The sequence below is a fragment of the Zootoca vivipara genome, chromosome 8 (genome assembly GCF_963506605.1).
Source record: "Zootoca vivipara chromosome 8, rZooViv1.1, whole genome shotgun sequence".
NCBI lineage: Eukaryota > Metazoa > Chordata > Lepidosauria > Squamata > Lacertidae > Zootoca > Zootoca vivipara.
This window is the reverse complement of record NC_083283.1, coordinates 544,921-562,582: the sequence shown is the minus strand read 5'-3', so window position 1 is coordinate 562,582 and position 17,662 is coordinate 544,921. Positions and strand designations below refer to the sequence as shown.

General features: G+C 52.7%; 1 protein-coding gene across 5 annotated transcripts in view; it reads right to left on the bottom strand.

The window, feature by feature from the left end:
• Positions 1–1,716: 1,716 nt before the first annotated feature.
• Positions 1,717–17,662, bottom strand: part of GRINA (glutamate ionotropic receptor NMDA type subunit associated protein 1) — a 32,263-nt gene continuing 16,317 nt past the window's right edge. The window contains exons 1-8 of one of the 5 annotated variants that reach the window (XM_060278212.1): positions 13,855–14,650; positions 10,196–10,545; positions 9,850–9,909; positions 9,542–9,654; positions 6,921–7,127; positions 6,608–6,736; positions 6,027–6,170; positions 1,717–5,453 (exon numbers count right to left, since the gene is read on the bottom strand). In XM_060278212.1, coding sequence (XP_060134195.1) covers positions 5,304–5,453; positions 6,027–6,170; positions 6,608–6,736; positions 6,921–7,127; positions 9,542–9,654; positions 9,850–9,909; positions 10,196–10,545; positions 13,855–14,045 — 1,344 coding nt within the window. In that variant the 5' untranslated portion in view covers positions 14,046–14,650 and the 3' untranslated portion in view covers positions 1,717–5,303. Of the gene's footprint in view, positions 5,454–6,026; positions 6,171–6,607; positions 6,737–6,920; positions 7,128–9,541; positions 9,655–9,849; positions 9,910–10,195; positions 13,777–13,854; positions 14,651–17,662 lie in introns of those variants that run through there. The other 4 variants (XM_060278213.1, XM_035124645.2, XM_035124644.2 and 1 more) reach the window with 4 other exon arrangements.

The window sequence follows — 17,662 nt, the reverse complement described above, 5'->3', positions numbered from 1 at the left end:
CCACATCCCAGAAGCAGTCCTGCTCCTTGGATTGTGCCCCTCTGCAGACAATCTTCTGGGGCTCCTCCTTGTCCCCCCCTGCACTGGAGAGTAAGAGTCTGGGGGACCAGCCTGCCTCACAGGAGCCCCCCCCCACCAACTGTAGCACTTACGCTACCTCGGACTGCAGCATCAATCCGGGTAGATTCAAACTTGGGGATCAAGTTGGTTTCGTTGTACTGGTTCCGGAGGATAGACTTGAGCTCTTGGTTCTCCTTGAGCATCTGTATGAGGTGCTTCAGCTCTTCATTTTCTGCCACAAGGGCATCAATCTCCTTTTTTAAGTCATCATAGCGAGCGAAGATGGCCATCCCCTGCGAGATGCCTGGCTGCAGGGATAGTGAGCTGCCTGGGACTGCCCCAGAAGAGTGTCAGGGTGCCATCCAGATGTTCAAGCTGCCATGAGATCCCCTCTCCTTGCCACTGCTAGCCAGGGAGGCAAGCGGGCAGCCCAGGTAGCCTGGTGCTAGGGATGACACGGGCGGCCATTGTGATGCAAGCAGCCCTGAGGGTGCTGGAGCTCGTAGGAGCCCTGTGGGGGGGGGGGAGGGGAGGGGAAGCAGGCAGGCAGGCAAGCCGCAATAGAAAAGCTGGGTGGGGACCGCCATCATCCAGGAAAGTCCCTGGGCCCTGCTAACCGGCTTTGGCCCCCGTATACCTGGAGGTCACCTCCATCCCAGCCCTGAGGTACAGCCCCCAGGGCCCTTTCGGTGGTGGCGCCCACCCTGTGGAACGCCCTCCCGGAAGAAGTCAAAACAGATAAACAATCATGACTTTTTGTAAACATCTGAAGGCAGCCGTGTTTCAGGAAGCTTTTAATGTTTGACGTAGAATCATAGAATTGGAAGAGACCACAAGGGCCATCCAGTCCAACCCCCTGCCAAGCAGGAAACACCATCAAAGCATTCTTGACATATGCCTGTCAAGCCTCTGCTTAAAGACCTCCAAAGAAGGAGACTCCACCACACTCCTTGGTACAAATTCCACTGCCGAACAGCTCTTACTGTCAGGAGGTTCTTCCTAATGTTTAGGTGGAATCTTCTTTCTTGTAGTTTGAATTCATTGCTGCGTGTCCGCTTCTCTGGAGCAGCAGAAAACAACCTTTCTCCCTCCTCTATATGACATCCTTTTATATACAGTGGTACCTCTACTTACGAATTTAATGCGTTCCGAACACACATTTGTAAGTCGAAAAAATTGTAAGTCGAATCCCATAGGAATACATTGGGAGAAAAAAATTGTAAGTAGAAGCAACCCTATCTAAAAATTCATAAGTAGAAAAAATCCTATCTAAACCGCATCCAAGATGGCGGACGGAGCTCCATTCGTAAGTAGAAACATTCGTAAGTAGAGTTATTTGTAAGTAGAGGTACCACTGTATTTGAACATGGCTATCATATCACCCCTTAACCTTCTCTTCTCCAGGCTAAACATACCCAGCACCCTAAGCCGTTCCTCATAAGGCATTGTTTCCAGGCCTTTGACCATTTTGGTTGCCCTCTTCTGGACACGTTCCAGCTTGTCAGTATCCTTCTTGAACTGTGGTGCCCAGAACTGGACACAGTACTCCAGGTGAGGTCTGACCAGAGCAGAATACAGTGGTACTATTACTTCCCTTGATCTAGATGCTATACTCCTATTGATGCAGCCCAGAATTGCATTGGCTTTTTAAGCTGCTGCATCACACTGTTGACTCATGTCAAGTTTGTGGTCTACCAAGACTCCTAGATCCTCTTCACATGTACTGATCTCAAGCCAGGTGTCACCCATCCTGTATTTGTGCCTTTCATTTTTTATTTTTTTTGCCCAAGTACTTTACATTTCTCCCTGTTAAAATTCATCTTGTTTGCAGCACATTGATGAAGATGTTGAATAAGACTGGGCCCAAGACAGAACCCTGTGGCACCCCACTAGTCACTTCTCTCCAGGATGAAGAGGAGCCATTGATGAGCACCCTTTGGGTTCGGTCAGTAAGCCAGTTACAAATCCACTGAATGGTAGCATTGTCTAGCCCGCATTTTACCAGCTTCTTTACAAGAATATCATGGGGCACCTTGTCAAAGGCCTTGCTGAAATCAAGATAGGCTACATCCACAGCGTTCCCTTCATCTACCAGGTTTGTAATTCTGTCAAAGAATGAAATCAGATTAGTCTGACATGACTTATTTTTCAGAAACCCATGCTGACTTTTAGTGATCACAGCGTTCCTTTCTAGGTGCTCACAGACCGTTTGCTTAATGATCTGCTCTAGAATCTTCCAAATGTAGATACAGTACAATATGGACTAGCTCAAACCCCTTTGCTGAACAGACCCAACTCCCATGGAACGTGGCACCAGCTGCCCCCGTGTGGCCTCCATGGGGAACAGCAACTGCCACCACAACCAAGTCAGGACCATGCCCAGCATCCAGCTTCTCCAACACTCACATCTGTGGCAGCAATTTTATTAGTACAGTATTTTACAGTGATTGAAACATAGACATAAATATAAGTACGGTATATTCATTTCCAGTGAACTATTATATTTTAGAATAAGTAAACATGAGCAATCAATAATAAATAAATAGAGTTTTTGGTGAGCCCATGGGGACTCAAGGTTAACAGTTATGTTATAAAAAAATAGAAATATACACCTTTACATTAAATATGTACTATCAGATAAATAACTAGACATCTGAGTAACTTCTGTCAGAGAATATTCCCTTTCTCTGTCAACACAGACTCTCAAAAACGTTCTTGAAGCATTGGGCTTGAAATCATGAGTTTCAGATGCCTTCCTTTCTGCAATTGATCACGGAGTATTGGCTATAACTTAATCCAAGTGGTGTCAGATACCATCTGGTTAAAGCTTTGTTTGTTCTTTTTTTAAAAAAAACAAAACACAACTTTCAAATTCACTGCCCAGTTGTGCAGTGAATTTTTCCATTTTTCTGTTGGTATACAAGAAATCTGATTATTTCCCATTTTAGCTTTTAATTACGTCATGAGGATTAATTCTCTGATTATTCACATAATTAACCAACCCAATTTTTTTGTGATTGCAGTTTTTTGTTTTGGTTTTGTATTTGTAAGGTTTTCAAAACTGTTTCAGTGGCGTATTGTAAATTGCTGTCTAAGTGCAATATTTAATAATAAAAGGAAGTTCTGTGGCATTTTGTGCATTTTTATAACTGGCCTTCCAGCTCAGAGGAAATTCAGATTTTTCAATCTAGGCAGATATTTTATTATTTGTTCCATTCATTCAGAATGGTAGTGTTTGATTAACTCTTTGCAATCTTGGAGTTCCTTACTCGTGTCCACCACTTGGAATTTTTAAAATACTAATGCTATATTGTCTGCACCCGTGTTAATCTTTAAATGGTCATTTCCTCCCCTCAAATGTAATAAAATTTGACACTAGTCCTAGATTTTGCAGTACCTGAAATAAGTATGTCTGTTCCATTCTATCAAATGCTTCCTGGCTTCTAACTTTAGAGATTTTTTTTAAAAAAGGTTTCTGGATATTTGATGTTTAACCTGTGATTTTTCATAAATCCTGCCTAATTGCCCTTAATATATATGTTATTAAAAATCTGTTTAATTTTTCAGCCAATACTAGACCAGGGCTTAAAAACTGAAGTAAAGCTATAGGTCTGTATGTCCAGCTACCAAGAAATCTTTTGCTGGTGTTCGAGGAGCTTCTTCTCATTTGGCAAAAAAAGATGGTGCCAGTGAGAAACCATACAAGAAAATTGGCAGGCGGAGGGCAAGGCAAGCATTCCAAGCTGACATGGGGAAAACATGCTGGAATGCAGGGGGACGGGGGGACGGGACACAGAGCCCTTGAGAAAGGCAGCCCTCTTGGCAGGGGCCTGAACTTGAACTGCCACTGCTTCCTCGCTGGGAGTTCCAGCTCTTTGTTACTACAATAGCCCAGCTGTTTTACGGCGCTGCAGCTTCAAAACTTGCTTGCTGTATTCAACTGGACATGCCCCGTTACATCTCGGGCAAGTTAGGTTACTCTGAGCTGACTTCCCTAAGCCTGCCAACATGCCAACAGCTGCAGGATGTGTGCATTCCTGTGCTCCTTGCAGCCCGTCAATATACAGCGGAGGTTCTGCTAGAGGATTTAGTCCTCTAGAGGCTCCTGGTCTTTGTGTCCTGCCTTGCAGCTTCCTTGCAGGGATGGTTGGCCAGGCAGCATTCCACCCCACCCCACCTTTCCCCTCCAGCCCCCAAGACAGAACGGAGGACTATTGAGATCTGGTACATTCTCACTTTTATTAGGACATCCTCTTTTTACAGTTTATTGCAGAGGCTGGCCCTGGGGGCCCAGTAGTGGCTGCTCAGCATGCAGTAGTGCAGGGGCCCCCTAAAGCCAGCCAAATTGCGGGGGGCAGGGAGGGGGAGAAGGGGGGAAGGAAGGAAGGAAGGAAGGAAGGATGGGGTACAGGGTCCCCAGACAAAACGGGTCAGGAGACTTCACAGCAAAGTGTTTGAGGGCCAGGAGCAAGGGAGGCTGTTCCCCACACGCCCGAAGGGGAGCCTGAGAAAAGACAGCTGAGCAGAGGGAAGAAGCCACCCCTACTTTTCTGGACGATATTTGTAAAAACGGGACATGGGCATCATCCAGGCGCTCAGCCCCCACAGTGGCTGGATCAGGAGAGCCCAGCAACGGGGGAGGCCAGCCTGGGCAGGGCAGGGCAGGGCAGGAGGCGGCACCCGTATCAGTATCATTCAGGGGTGGGGTGGAAGGCGGCAGGGGGAACCTCGCTGCCAGCCAAGAAGCAGGGGACGGTTTGCATGTGGCCAGAGCCCCAGAACAGCCCTGTACCCACGGGAAGAAGCGGCTGCGAGTAGCACGCTCAAGACAAGGACATTCCTCAAAATTAAATTAGCATTTCTAGACCAAAATACAAAAGAGACGAGCACAGCATAATTACATCCTCTTCCAAACTCTGCACAGCCCAAGGGAGACGCAGGGCGGAGGAGCCCTCCCTATCCAAAAACTGACCCCAGCATACGCCAGGCTGGAGGTGAGTGCTGCTTCCCTGGGGGCCCGTTGGCTACCTTGGACTCCCCCTTCTTTTCAGGTATCCTTCCCCAGAAAAGCACAAGACAGGGAGGGGGAGAGGCAAAGAACTCAAACTCAAGGACCGGGCGACCAAAACCCAAACCCAAACCGGGGCGGAGGAGACCCCACGGGGTGGGAATCAAAAGGAGGAGAACCACAACAAAAGACAGGGCTTGGAAGGAACTAGCCCCTGAAGGGGCCAGAGGGCGGCCTAATCCTTGGCACGCCCAATGATGGCCAGGATGTAGAGGAAAATGTTGATTATGTCCGTGTAAAGGTTGAGGGCCGCAAAGATGTATTCCTCCGGGCTGATGGCCAGCTGCTTGTTCCCTATTATCATCTGGGTGTCCATGGCCAGGAACTGCAAAGAGAAAGCAGGTCACGTGGGTCACAAGAACCCCCCCCCAGGAGAGTCAAAGGGGCCTGCGCCCCAACACGCCCCACCTGGACCCCAGGCCCCCCAGCCTGCTTCCTCTGGAACCCCCACCCGTTCCACTGCTGGGCCTGGGGTGGTGTCTCAGCTGCCTTCAGACCCTCAGCACCCCAGGAAGGAAGGAAGGAAGGAAGGAAGGGGCCGGCAAGTGCTCTTTCCACCAGCACAGGGGGGTGGAGAGGGGGGGTCCGCAGGGACTCTAACTTAGGGCTGGGGAGATCAGGATCTGCTGGCAGATCTCTGGGTGGGTGTCCAGTAGCAGATCAACAACAGGCTCCGGCTACCTGTTATCTGACAACTGCAACAGCTAAAAAACTCCTCTAAATCGGGGAACGGGGGCGACAACCAGGAGCTGCCTCTTGTACAGAGATTTGCTATTGATCACAGCAGCTCCTGGGCCGAACAGGGAGGGGGCTCAGAGGCACCCTCCTTCCCCTTAATTCTCAGCGCCCTCCTGCCCGGCCGGTGAATCTTAGGGCCAGCGCCCGTGGGGAAACTCACGCAGGTGAAGAGGAGGGCTCCCAGGGAGGCATAGACAATATCCAGGATGCGGTCCCGGATGAACATGCAAAGGATGGCGAAGAGGATCAGGACCACCAGGCCGACGATCAGCACCCCTCGGCATGAGGTGAAGTCATACTTGGTCTGCAAACAAGGAGAGGAGCCCCAGGACAGAGGTCAGCCCAGGCCCCCTGCCCCACATGCCAGGGCCCCCAACACCATCTCTTCATGGCAGGACATGGCAGCCTGGCAGCCGTGGCGAGGGTGGCAAGCAGGAGAACCAGCACACTCTGCCAGAGACCAGCTGCCTGGCCTGTGACACTTCAGCCTGCTTGGCAGGATCTTATTCTGCATCAAGCAGCCACTGGGTCAAAAGACGTGGGGAGCAAAGCAGAGGCCCAGGAAAGGAGTCCCTGCGCAGCCGTCGCTGCCTGAAATATCTTGGGTTCCAATTCTGCCAGCCCCACCCACCCAAAATCCAGAAGAGCAAAGGCCTCTGGCTTCACAGCCCCCCCCTCCAAAGGCAGGATGCCAACCCAACAGCCCAGCTGCTCACACTGGGAGAAACAATGCACACCAACCTGCAGGGAGAAGATCACGACCGTGAAGCAGACGACAGCCGTGATGCCCACAGCCATGATGACGGCGTCCGAGTTGTATCTGCTGGCAATCATGCCCAACATGTAGGAGAGGCTGAGGGTCAGGATGGACTGAGGAGGAAGAGGAGGAAAGGCAGGGGCCTTCAGCAGTGAACCTCAAGGCAGGGCCCATACCCCCCACCCACCTCTGAGCCAAGGCTGCCTGCCTAGCTGGGCCATGGCAGGCTTTTAAGACTTCTTCAACTCTGAATTCAATGGATGGCAGCAGCCACGCCCCCCCTGAGGCCCCCCTTACCATGGCCACGAGGTTCCAGGGGTGCTTGCGCCGGAACTCCCCACAGCAGCTGAGGATGATGAGGGACATGAAGAAGACGACGTAGGAGACGTAGAAGGTCCAGATATTCTTCTTCTGCTGCACGAAGCCCTTCACTTCCTTCACGAAGGTGAAGATGGCCACGAAGGCAAAGGTCACAAACAGCTGGATGGTCAGCACCAGGAACACCTGCCGGGGGGGGGCAAAAGAAGCCTCCGTCACCGGCAGCCTGAGCCACTCAAGGGGGCAGGGCAGGCAGCGCTCAAGCCCCAAACATGGGGGGCACCACCCTGCCAGCAGCTGCTTCAGGGGGTTTTCCGTGCCGCTTGTGGGAGGCAGGGCGCTGGACTGCCTGGACCACCTGCGGTCATGGCTCAGGGGCTTCTGCTGGTGTCGAGATTTAATATGGGAGATGCTCATTTTGTTGTTATTGTTACAGGTAGGTAGCCGTGTTGGTCTGAGTCGAAGCAAAATAGAAAAAAAATTCCTTCAGTAGCACCTTAAAGACCAACTAAGTTTTATTTTGGTACGAGCTTTCGTGTGCATGCACACTTCTTCAGATACACTTGAAACAGAAGTGTCAGACCCTTATATATATACAGAGGGTGGTGGGGGTGGGTGGGACTATCCTATATAATAATGTCCAAGTTGTCCCTGCGTCCAGTTGTCCCGTGTGTCCCTGGGGTACTGCGCATGTACCCCAGAGACACAGGGATTGGACGGAGGGACAACGGCCAACCGCCGCTCCGCCAACCGCCGCTCCGAAGCCCAGTCTCATGCTGGAGGTGCGCGGCGAGGCGGCGGGGGAAAGAAGCGCTCCCCCCGGCAGCCTTGCCACGCACCTCCGGCATGGGACGGCGCTTCCTCGGCCGAAGCGGCAGCGGGCGCCGAGGGAAGCCGGCTTTGGCTTGGCGGCGGCGGGAAGAAGAGGAGGAATTCCTCCTCTTTTTCCCGCCGCCGCCAAGCCAGTCCCCAAGCCGAAGTGCGGCGCGGTGGGGGCTTTTCGCCGTTTGCCTTCCCGGAGCGAAGGGGGAGGCAAACGGCGAAAAGCACCCGCCGCGCCGCACTTCGGCTCAGGGACTGGCTTGGCGTGCGCGGCGAGGCGGTGGGGGGGAGAAGCGCTCCTCCCCCCCCGCCGCCTCGGCACGCAGCGCCGGCATGGGACGGAGTTTCGGAGAAGGTCTCCGAAGCCCCGTCTCATGCGGGAGGTGCGCGGTGAGGCGGCGGGGGGGAGAAGCACTCCTCCCCCCCACCGCCTCACCACGCAGCGCCGACATGGGACGGGGCTTCGGAGACCTTCTCCGAAGCCCCGTCTCATGCGGGAGGTGCGCGGCGAGGCGGCGGGGGGAGAGAAGCGCTCCTCCCCCCCCCGCCGCCTCACCACGCAGCGCCGGCATGGGACGGAGTTTCGGAGAAGGTCTCCGAAGCCCCGTCTCATGCGGGAGGTGCGCAGCGGGGGGGGGCGGGAGAAGTGCTTCTCTCCCCCCCCCCGCCGCCTCGCCACGCACCTCCCGCATGAGACGGGGCTTCGGAGACCTCCGAAGCTCCGTCCCATGCCGGCGCTGCAGGACAGCAGCGTTCTAGCGCCCGTTTTTAAACGGGCTGAATTCCACTAGTATATATATAAGGGTCTGACACTTCTGTTTCAGTGTATCTGATGAAGTGTGCATGCACACAAAAGCTCATACCAAAATAAAACTTAGTTGGTCTTTAAGGTGCTACTGAAGGAATTTTTTTCTATTTTGTTGTTATTGTTATTGATTTCTGGTGTGTGTGTGTGTGTGTATAATTTTTCATTAAATTTTCTGTTTTACAATTTAAAATATTCATTTTACATCCTTAAGATATCAATGACTTCCCTTTTTCTTTTTCCACAGCTCATTTTACATATCCTAAATCCCTGCATATTTTACAAAAACTATACCATTGAGTATTCCATTATTGCATCCATCAAAACTTATTGACACTGTTGAATTTATCTGAATGCTGCCAGCGTTTTCAGCTGTACACCGTTATTTCCCATATATTCAACAAACGTTTCCCCATTTTCTCCAGCCTCGCTCATTTCCCATTTTTGGTATTAGTTTTAGAAGACCTTGCGTCTCAAATGAAGGCTGGCAACATGACCAGCCCCACCCCGTGAGAATCCTTTGCAGGCGAGAGCAGTGCCTGGAGGCAGCCAGCAGCGACAGCCAGAGGAGGAAGAGAGAAGAAACGGCCTGGTGCTTCTGCAGCAGCACAACCAGGCACCTTCCTCTGCCCCAGATGCAAGAAAACATGTCTCTCCAACAGAGTGTCATTACCCCCCAAGCAAGGGTGTGCTCCTCTGAGACAGATGGAGGTTAACAATCAGGACTGTGTATGTTGTGATACCCTTTCATTCCTTGCCTATTCTTGTTCTGCTTTTGGAATCATGTGACTCTCCATGTTGTGAGCTGCTTTGGGTCACAGTTTTAACGAGGGAAAAGTGGCATGCAAAGGAACCCCGATCATGGTCAGATCCAGCTTCTCGCAGGTCTGACCCTTCTTGGCCTGCACAGCGCCCCATTGGCAGGGCCCAGATGCAGGAGGGAGAAGGGCAGGAGCCCCACAGCCCGACTCACCTTGCGAATGAAGGCCTGGCGGATGGTCTTGTCCTCCCAGTTGGTGGTGGGGAAATCCGGGTTGTCATAGTAGGAGGGCGGCCCATCCTCATGGTAGTTGCTGTGCCCGGGTGCTGGAGGGGGGGGGACAAGAAGCAGCAGTGCAACCAGTCAGGTAGAGGCTCCCCCTGCCCCCCCAGCAGGTGGCTCTCCCTACAGATTCCAGAGGGAACAGCAGCAGCTGCTCCTCCTCTGGCTGCCTCCTCTTCCTTCTCCTCCTGGCCCCCTCACCCAGCCCGTGGCAGTGGTGATGGGGGCGGGGCGCTCACCAATCCTAGATTCTGCGGTGCCTCCTCTCCGTACCACATAAACAGGGCGTCTCGCTCCAGCTGGGGGGCACAAGTGCAGCAAGAGAAGAGGAGACTGAGGGGGGGCACAGAGCAGGCCCCCCCCCCCAGGGAACGCTGTTCAGGCTCCTCAGGGGCAGCCCAGCTCCCCACGGAAGCAGCCACAAGGTGGGAGAGTGCTGACTGCGTGCAAGGGCCAGGTGGTCTCGAGAGAGGCCCTCCCCCCCCCCGGCTCACAGGAGCAGCCCTTCTGCCACCCCAGCAGAGACCCAACACACCCCTTCCCACCCCCAACCACTGCAGCAGGGCGGGCAAGCGGGCTACTTACAGTCTGGGTCCACGGCGAGTCCCGGATGCGGCTGGGCGTAGGGCCCCTGTGGGTAGGGCCCCTGTGGGTAGGGTCCTTGTGGGTAGGGCGCCTGGGGATAGGGTGCCGCTTGTGGGTAGGGTGCCGCAACCGGGTAGGGTGCCGCTTGTGGGTAGGGTGCCGCAACCGGGTAGGGGCCCTGCGGGTATCCAGGCTGGCCGTATGCCACCGGCTGCGGGTAGGGAGCCACTGGGTAGGACGGCTGGGCATAGCCAGGTGGGGCAGGCGGCTGCTGCCCAGGGAAGGGGTCTCCAGACACCAGGAAGCTCTTCTCGTGCGACATCTCGGCCGAGTCTCCCACCACTTCACGGCTGCAGAGGGGAGAGAAAGCCGGGTTGGCAACTTCAAGCAGTGCAGAGGGAGGCCACCCTCCCCAGCCGCAAGCAGCCCACCCAAGATTCAAGGGGGGGGTCAAGGAGAACGTGCTCCCCTTCCGCCCATAAGTCTCACACTGTGCAAGCCAAACAGTACGCTCACGTATATTCCCACAGTTTAATAGCCCGTTTTTCACATAAAGGTAAAGGGACCCCTGACCATTAGGTCCAGTCGTGACCGACTCTGGGGTTGCGCGCTCATCTCGCATTATTGGCCGAGGGAGCCGGCGTATAGCTTCCAGGTCATGTGGCCAGCATGACAAAGCCGCTTCTGGCAAACCAGAGCAGCACATGGAAACACCGTTTACCTTCCCGCTGTAGCGGTTCCTATTTATCTACTTGCATTTTGACGTGCTTTCGAACTGCTAGGTTGGCAGGAGCTGGGACCAAGCAACGGGAGCTCACCCCGTCACAGGGATTCGAACCACCGACCTTCTGATCAGCAAGCCCTAGGCTCAGTGATTTAACCACAGCGCCACCTGGTGCAATTTCTTTACAAGGACTGGAGTATGAGAAGGAGGGCAGGATGGAGAGGGCGGAAAAGACTTGGGGAAATTAAAGCCAGGGGGAGGAACAAGGTTCTTAGCAGAGCCCACCCCCTTCCAAGACGCAGCCCCTGACCACAAAAAAACCAGCTCAGGACTTTGACATTTGACCAGACACCACCCGGCCGCTATTGCTACTTATAGACGGAAAAGCTGCCTCTCTGGATCAAGGCTTCTCAAGGAGACGAAGAAAGCTTTGTCTCTATCACAGAATCATTTAATTGTAGAGCTGGATGGGACCCTGAGGGTCATCTAGTCCAACCCCCTGCCATGCAAGAATCTCTTGACAGGTGGCCATCCAGCCTCTGCTCAAAACCTCCAAGGAAAGAGAGTCCACCACCTTCCCAGGGAGTCTGTTCTGGAGCTGAACGGCTCTTACCATCAGAAATAATATCGGTTTCTGGGTTCAGTTCCAAGTGCTGGCCGCACAGAACCAGGGGACATAAGATCCTGTCTGCTCAGATCTGATTTGCTTCTATTTCAAACTCTCTTCTCCCCAGGATGGCTAACAAACAACCCGCAAAGCACCACAAGGAGCAATGAAAAAGCACTTACAGAGACCAGGGAGAACGAAAGGGACCAGACAGCATTAGCAGCAAAACAGCCATAAAAAGCAGCCTCAGCCCCCTTGGAAAAGCCCCCAAAGGAGCAGGGAACAGCTTGTCAACTGGAGCCATCCCAGCATCCCTGCAAATCTGGCATGGTTGGGGGCAGAGCAGCTCAGCTCAGGCCAAAATCGGGGGGGGGGGGGCAGAAATCTGTGCTGGCTGAAGCTGCCAGACTCCTACCAAGGGAATCTGCAGCAATGCAACCAAGATGGGACTGGCGCCTTTGCCACCACATGCCCACCCGGGATGCTCTGGCCGAGAATGTGCACGGTGGCGTTTTCAGCACTGCACCTGTGGAACTGCCTGCCCCAGGAAAACTGCCAAACCTTCTCCTCAGGGACGTTTATTTATTGTTGTTGTTGTTGTTGAACTTTTAGCTCAGGGCGGCTAACACCAAATAAATGGTCATCCATTAGACCATTTTACTCAACAGTCCTCTAGCCTGGCAGTTTTGATTTTATTACACGTCCCCCTGCTAACTTTCTATCTGCTGTCCTAACATTTTCATTTGCTCCTTTTTAAATAGATTATTTGAGGGGAGTGTGTGTGTGTGTGTGCGTGCGTGCTGTAAAAGTGCCAGGGGCAGAGGGGAGATGTTTCAATTTGAAGAAGAAAAGCGATTCCCAAACTGTTCTGTAAACATCTGGGGAATGGGCTTCAGGTAAGAACTGTCCACAAACTGAATGGGAATCACTGGAGGATGAGGAAGAAACCTCTGCGGAGGAGAGCATGCAGGAATGTGAAGTCAGAGGGAGAGAAGAGGGGCAGCGTCCAAAAGGGCCAAACATGAAGGGGCCCTTCCAGGCCGCCGCCCCCCCAACTGGGAGGGAGAAGCACAAGGGCTTCACACTCGATGGAGAATTAAGGAAGTGGAAATATCTATCAGGAAGAAAATAGCAGGTCAAGAGGCAGCTGGAGGCAATCCCATTTCCCAGTTGGAAGTAAAAGAGTAACAATTATAATGATCATTTTGTTCTTTATATGCCATACATCTGACTGGGTTGCCCCAGCCACTCTGGGCAGCTCCCAACAAAATATTAAAAACGCAATAAAAACCTCAAACATTTAAGACTTCCCTGTGCAGTGCCGCCTTCAGATGTCTTCTATAAAAACAGGGGAGGGTTTGCCCCTTTCCTCAAAGGGGATGCAAAGTTGAACCGGTGTGGTATAGGGGTTAGAGCAGGCACCCCCAAACTGCGGCCCTCCAGATGTTTTGGCCTACAACTCCCATGATCCCTAGCAAACAGGACCAGTGGTCGGGGAAGATGGGATTTGTAGTCCAAAACATCTGGAGGGCCGAAGTTTGGGGATGCCTGGGTTAGAGTGTCAGGCTAGAGCCTAGGAGGGACCCGGGTTCAAGTCCTCCCACTCGGCCATGAGCTCACTGAGCATAGCCGTCAACTCTCGGATTGAAAAATAAGGGATCAGCAGCAGCAGCGCGGCACTGGAAGTCGCTTCTACGCACGTCCAGACATGTGTAGAAGCGACTTCCGGTGCCGGCGCTGCCCGATTTCCGGTGCCCAGACATGGGCAGACAGCCGGGAGCCGGGACATGGCGGCTGGCAGGAGCTGCTTTCTAAATCCGGGGGAATTACGGGATATTAATCAATTCGGGATAATAGCGGAAAACGGTAACAAAATACGGGGGTTTCCCGTGAAAAACAGGAGACTTGACAGCTATGTCACTGAGTGAACTTGGGTCAGTCCCTGCCTCTCAGCCTAACCCTACCCCACAGGGTTGTTGTGGGGATTAAATGAAGAGCACTGTGTGTCCCACCTTGAGATCCTTGGAGAAAAGGTGAGATAAAAATGCAATAAATAAGTAACTTTCCCCCCTCCCTTCCTCATAGCTTATACGTAAAAGGGGAGGGGGGAGAGGGCAACTCTGCAGCAGCCACACACACACACACACGGCATCCAAGGCAGACCCCCCACCCTGCCATGGGAGGAAGACTGAAAAGCCATGAGCAACAGAACTGCACCCCATTTTATACCTGGCTGCACCCCCTTCCCACCCACTTTTCTGGTCCTCTTTTTAACCAACCCTCCCCCAAGACAAGAATAAAATGGGTGCCAGCGTGACGGTGACCCACATCTGGGTCCTCATCTGCCCTCTGGAGTTTGGTCTCCCCAAGTTGCAAGCAAGCTGCGGTTCAAACAAGGCCTGGCCTGGCAGGAGCAAGTGGGTGGGGTCCTCCTCCTGCTTGTGCTCTGCTCCCCGGTCTCCTTGCAAGGGAAGAGGGTCTCCAGGGAGGGGCTGATCTCCCAAGCCAGCCCTCATCATCTGCTGAAAAGCAGAGAAGAACCGACTGAAGTGAACCAACTGGCATGGGGGGGTCCGAGCGCAGGAGCAGGGCTGGCAAGGCCCAGGTGCCCCTCCCTCCCTCACCTACCTTGCAGGGGTGCTGAGAGGGGAACTTGGGGGTGGGAGACCACGCAGGCTGCTCTGAGCTCCCTGGAAGAAAAGCACGACGCCAAGGGGAGAGATGAACTCTCAAGTGATCCCTCAGGCCAGCCGGACCCCCAGCTAGCTGTGTCAGCCCCTGTGCCCCCTGGCTCCAGCCCCACACCTGCCCTCCAGGAGACAGGACGAGAAGGCGCTGCAGCCCCCGCCTGGCCACTGCTCAGCTCCCTGGGCAGCAGCCTTCTCCTGGCCAAGCATCTCCACACCAGAGACCCTCTGGGCACACACACAAACCCTTGGCAGCTCTGTGTTCTTACCCTCCCTCTGGGCTACCCCCTTGCCCTGCCCAACTCCATAGCTGAGCGCTTGCAACCTGGGGCCAAGAGGGTCTTTGGGCTCTGTGCCCATGCTCTTAACCACCAAGCGGAAGGCAACTGGAGGGAGGGGCTCTTCTGCCACGTTGGCCCACCCACCCCCACTTCCAGAAAGGCCCTGCTCCCCCTCCACCCCACCCAGCAGCAGCTTTGCCTACAATGCTGTGCCAGCCGAGCCCTCCTGCTGCCCGCCTGGCACGTGCAGAGCGCCCAGCAGGCCAGGACCAAGGTCACACCCTCCCCAGCTGCCGGCAGGAGCAGCGCCCAACTGCCGCCAAGGAGGCCAGGTTCTCTTCCTGCCTCTGTTGCCATGGCAGCCACCAACAGCCACCCCCCCTTCGTTCTCGGCAGCCTTCCTTCCTGGTGGCTCGGGGCCAAAGTGCTCTTGCAAGCTCCGGACCCCCACCAACCCCCCACTCTGCCTCCTTGGGGGGGGGGCTCTGATGAGGAGCACAGGAAGAGGAGACAAAGGGGAGGATGTGAAGCTCATCAGAACAGGGTGTGTTGAAGTCATCAGCGCAAGGCGGCTGGAGGAAACTCTTCTGGGCCAGCAGCCCCCTCCGTCTCCAATATCCTGAACTAGCCGTGGCATCTTGGAAGATTCTGGACAGACCAAAGAAAGTCCTTCTTCACACAGCGCAGAGTTCAACTGTGGAACTCCCTCCCACAGGAAGCAGGGATGCCCACCAAGTTAGACGGCTTCCAAAGAGGATTGGAATGACTACTAGCCAGGATAGCTCTGCTCTGCCTCCACAGTTTGGAACAGTATCTGCTTCCAAAGAGCAGTTCCTGGAAGCCGCAAGAGGGGAGAGGGCTCGTGTTCGAATCTGACCTGTGCGTGTCCCACACGCATCTGTTTGGCCAGTGTGAGAACAGGAGGCTGGACAAGATGGGCCTCATCCAGTGTGTTTGTAGCAGGGGCCCAAAGGGCCCCAATTAAGTTAATAATGTAATTCCCTATAAATCCTGGAATATGCTTATAATAGTGAATTATGGAAACCTGTTGCTTTAAAGAAACTGATGATTCAGCAAGAAGCCGTCCCTACTGGGATAGAAGGTCAGCTAATACGTAAATCACAAAGAAGCAATTCATAAGCTAGAACACAAATTGTTATATAGTACACGTAACACAGGTTCCCAACACGCATACTATCTCACAATGTAACATCTTATTGAGAATCAGAGGCCTAGCTAGCAATCCTTGGCCTAGTTAGCAATGCTTATTGCGCATGCGTATTAGATTAGGTAATGACATACGTATTAAATATGAAATGAGATGATGATGAATATTAAAATATTAAATGATGTAATGATTTATGTGATTGGTTAAATCAAAATCCTTTGTCTGAAATGTTATAAATTCCTGCCCGACCTTTGGGCGGGGTTGCAGTATTCCGAAAAGATTCGACTGTAACCTTATTGCTTTGCAATAAACATAATGGACTCCTAACTCCTCTTGTCTCTGAGTTTTATTGGCTAACTCAGAAGATAAGCCATTTTTGGCTTACAACATTTTGAACTAAAGGTGAGCTGTTCTGACAGCTTCCCTAATGCCATGTTGGTAGTCAAAAAACCCCACAATTAATTAACTGGTACTGGTTGTAGCAATGAGCTCATATACAGTATGCTTGACTGGCTTTGATGGTCTCCTTATCTGTGGGCTTTGCGGTGCTGGGCTCTGAGCCCAGATAGGGGAGCTAATGGTAAGATTTGGCTATTGCCTCCTCTGCCCTCTGGTGGGCAGGTGAAGCACGGGGGGAGTCCTCGGCAGAGGGACGGATGCTGCTTTGTGTGTAAAGAATGTGTGAACATTTTCTAGGGTGCGGACAAGCCGAGGTCTCCTTGCTGTGGTGTCCATCCTGCGTCTGCAAAGGCTGGGAGACTTGCTGTGAGTCTACCCCTTTCTTTAATAAAACAGGAGACCCGATCTCTCCGTTGCTTTTTCTTTGGTGTGCCTGCGCCCAAGCACTCCCAGGAGCCCTCCTCTGGCTCTGTGGCTCAGGGCGTCTTCTTCTGTTCTTAGGACGCCTGGAGACTCTCCTCCAAGATGCTCTGCTTTCACACGCTTCTCCCTGCCTGAGACCCTCAGCGTCACAGCAAAGAAGAAACCCCAAACAGCAAGCTCTCCACCCTGGAGCACCTTCTCCTCCACCCATTCAAGTCCAGGCTCCATGCAAGGAGAGAACACAGTCAGCGAGGGGTCCCTATCTTTATGCTGGGCCCTCTTCCTAGTGGACCTGCGCTTGTCCAAAGGTTATTTCCAGGAGAGCGGTGTGGGGTTGCACCCTGCCCTACTTTTTGCAGGCTGCTTCTGAACCTCTTTAGAACACCATCCGCTGCCTCATCAGAATAAAATTAATAATAATAATAATGATAATAATAATAAATTCTATGATTCTCCATTAGTCACGGTTTTGGATCCAGCACAGAACAAGCAGGTCTCTTGTGTCTCCAGCTTCCAGCTCAGCTTTTCACAGACCTCTCTGGCTGCTAGGTAGGAACACATTAGGAAGAACTTCCTGACAGTAAGAGCTGTTCAACAGTGGAATTTGCTGCCAAGAAGTGTGGTTGAGTCTTCTTCTTTGGAGGTCTTTAAGCAGAGGCTTGACAGGCATATGTCAAGAATGCTTTGATGGTGTTTCCTGCTTGGCAGGGGGCTGGACTGGATGGCCCTTGTGGTCTCTTCCAACTCTATGATTCTATGATTCTATGAAATAATAATTTTACCTTGCCTATCTGGCTGGGTTTCCCCAGCCACTCTGGGCGGCTTCCAACAAAATATTAAAATACAATATCTGTTGAACTTTAAAAGCTTCCCTAAACAGGGCTGCCTTCAGATGTCTTCTAAAAATCTGGTACCTGTAGTTGTTTTTCTCTTTGACATCTGGTGGGAGGGCGTTCCACAGGTTGCGTGCCACTACGAAGAAGGCTATCAAGGGGAAATGCCCCACTTGCTTCCAGTGCAAAGACTTTACACAACCATCCGTCTCCCCCACATATTCACAAGAACAAGTAACCACAGAGTAATTGTTCCTGGAGCTTAGCAGCTGGTACAGACCTGCCCTCTAAGGAGTTGTCATGGGCAATTCAAGCATATTCTTCAGGCACCTCATGGGGACACCC